Source organism: Pteropus vampyrus, unplaced genomic scaffold, assembly GCF_000151845.1.
Source record: "Pteropus vampyrus isolate Shadow unplaced genomic scaffold, Pvam_2.0 Scaffold300, whole genome shotgun sequence".
NCBI lineage: Eukaryota > Metazoa > Chordata > Mammalia > Chiroptera > Pteropodidae > Pteropus > Pteropus vampyrus.
The window spans coordinates 2,417,651-2,420,787 of NW_011889081.1; the positions used below are offsets into that span (position 1 = coordinate 2,417,651).

The window sequence follows — 3,137 nt, forward strand, 5'->3', positions numbered from 1 at the left end:
GCCCTAGCACTGTGTCACTTCTGTTAAAAGTAATGATCCTTTATGGGACCCACAGAATAAAAGCTGGCCTGATTTTGACCACCTAGAGCACTCTCAGCCTGACCGTGTGCCTACTGTTCCTGAACAAGCCCCACTTAACTGCACAGGCCACTTTCCTTTCTTGTGGGCAGTGTTGCAGGACACCAAAGTCAACAAGCTGGCTCTTCAGTCATAGATGTGAACCGACAACTGAGCCAGATGCACAGGACCACCCTCAGAGTCAATGGTTCACTAGAAGGATTCACAGAATGCGGAGAAACTGTTATATTCATGTTTATAGTTCCTTACAGTGAATGGATTCAGATAACATTAGAAAATGCAAAAGGTGCAGAGGACAGAATCCAGGAGAGACCGAGTATAAGCATCCAGCCATCATCTCTCAGTAGAGTCAGATAGACAGTGCTGAATTCTCCCAGCAATGATATGTGACAGCATACGTTAAGTATTGCCAGCCAGGGATGTTTACCTGAGCCTTGATGTCTGAAGTTTTCATTGGGGTTCCATCACATAAGCATGGAGTGTCCATGTGACTGACCTTAGTTCTCAGACTCCAGTCCCTCTAGAGGTCCGAGTGATACAGTGTGACTCAAGGTCCCACCATAAGTCACATTATTGGCATCAACTATTTGCAGTGGCACAAGGCTCTAGGTCTACAAAGATACTCTTTTCAGGCAGGACATTCCAAGGGCTCAGAAGTCGTTTCCTAGGAGATGGTCAAGGGCCAGTCCTTTCTTTGGACTGTACAGGGTTTGAACATCCTAGGCCTGTTCAGTTAACCTTTTACTGCACAGCAACCAAAGATGAAGAAATGTTTGAGGAAAATCTATGCATACACCAGAAGGATCTATTTGAATAAACTGAACTGACTCCAGAGAAAACTGAGATAATACAGGAAACATCAGACAACTTGGAAAATTCTAACTGGTATCCCCAGAAAGCTTTGAGATGTGTTTACAAGCATTGAACAAGAATTATCTGGGGAAAGAGCAATCAGCGACCAAGAAAGAGTGGAAATTTGAAATATTGCTGAAGTAAAACATTTTAGCCAGAGGGCAGAATAAAAAAATGGACATTACTAAAGGATAAATTGGCAAACTTGACAATATGGAAACACGTTCAGAACTTAAAGCAAAAATTTAACAAGCACAGATTCCATGAGAGAAAAATGTAAAGATGTGGAGGGATCTAAAGATTGGCTTTATATTGATAATTGTTTAAGCTGAGTGACAAATGTTGAATGTTCTTTGTACTCATCTACATCTGTGTATATTTTTAAATTTCTATAATAAAAAATATTTTACGTAAAATACAATAAAAGGTTGAGAAAATACACAGACCAGGCCAGACCCTAAAATTCCCATCAGCAGACCATTAGAAAGGCAGGTGTGTCCTTGGTGTTGATTTCATATACTCCAAGTATCGGTCGATAGCTATGTGAAATGTCCTAGATTGCGTAAGTCTGAAGATAAAGATGTATCTCCTCCACTTTGTATATTCCTAGTATAACATCAGCAGGAACAGGGAATGTATTGAACACGAATGGGAAAAGCATTTCTGAGTCAAATGCTTTGCTGAGTGTCCTAGTCCACATTATCCAGCAGGTTGCTATAACAGAATACCACTAAGTGGGTAGCTTATCAACCACAAACATTTCGTTCTCACAGTTCCTGGGCTGAAATTCTGGGGTTAAGGTGCCAACAGAGTCAATGTCTGGTGATAGCCTTCTTCCTTGTTCATAGCTATTGCCTTCTTGCTTTGTTTTCCTAAGGCAAAAGGGGAGAGGGAGGCTCTCTGAGGTCTCTTTTATAAGGTCATTAATCTCATTCATGAAGGCTCTGCTCTCATAATCACCTCCCAAAGGCCCCACATTTGAACAGCATCGCCCCGGGGGCTAGGATTTCAACATGTGAATCGGGAGCTAGGATTTCAACAAACATTCAGACCATAGCACCTGGGATGTGAATATTTGACTTCCCCAGTATCACACTCAGCAGGTGACCTGATATCTGTGAGCACAAAAAAGCATTACTGAATGGGTGTGAGTTCTAAGAAACATTCATTGATGATGATGGTAAAGACTGTTGTGATGTCTTTAAATCAGATTTACTGTGAAATGCACTGGCTCTTACATAATTCTGATAATCTAGGAGTTTTAAACATAATCTCAAGCAGGCAGGATGTGCCTTAATCCCCATAAGATATCAGTGAATCATATAAAACTTTTTTGCAGTCACAAAAATTTATAATACTGTTAATGGAATTAGTTTACTATCTTACAAGTATTCCAGCAAATACATTCCAAGGACAAGTAGGTTAAGAAATTTAATTTTTTGGGGATTTGTTTCTAAATGTTTTCTTCATTTTGTCTCTGTTTAAAAATATATATAGGTGAAGAAATTGCAAACAATATGAAAGGGGCTGTGGACTATCACATATCAGAGAACCTCAGGTAAAATAGAACCCAAGGCTAACCCAATGAAATATAGGGATATTTTACACTGATAAAAGTCACAAGCCACTGAAAAGATGTAAGAAGCATGAGCCTTTATGCTCCCCATCAGCATAGCTTTGAAATATGTAAAGCAAAAAAATGTTCTAAATACTCGAGAAATGAATAAATCCACAATTTTTTTTTTTTTCAGAAATCAAAGTATCAGGTAGAGGGAAAAAAGCAATAATGCTGGAATACTCACTGAGCATGATTTTGGCTTAAATCAAGCATTTGGGGCTGCTGAGACCCACCGCAGCCCCCAAGGGGTAATAAGTTCCTTGGAGGGAATCTGCCTGGAGGCTGGGTTGATTGGGGAGGGCATCAAAAGGATGGATATATATTTTTTTTTGAGAAGTGGAAAAAACTTAAGAATCAGGAGAAGTCTCCCACATCTTTTTCTGTCAGACACAACCTCGGTAAGGTCCCTGGCTCAGAGGACCAGGGTCATAGCTGCAGGGCAGGACAGGGCAGGGGCGATGGACAACAAGGTGCCTACTATTTGTGGTCAAAGGAGGATATTAAGGTGAGACAGCACAGGGACTTGAACCCAGGGCCAAAGGAATGCCAGATGGACAGGAAGATCATGGATAAGCTGACCACAAGAATG

The 3,137-nt window shown here is 40.7% G+C and overlaps 1 protein-coding gene across 1 annotated transcript in view; it reads right to left on the minus strand.

The window, feature by feature from the left end:
• Window positions 1-2,739, minus strand: part of LOC105303161 (serine protease 41-like) — a 12,215-nt gene extending 9,476 nt beyond the window's left edge. The window contains exon 1 of the mRNA XM_011376630.2: window positions 2,733-2,739. Coding sequence (XP_011374932.1) covers window positions 2,733-2,739 — 7 coding nt within the window. The remainder of the gene's footprint in view (window positions 1-2,732) is intronic.
• Window positions 2,740-3,137: the final 398 nt, after the last annotated feature.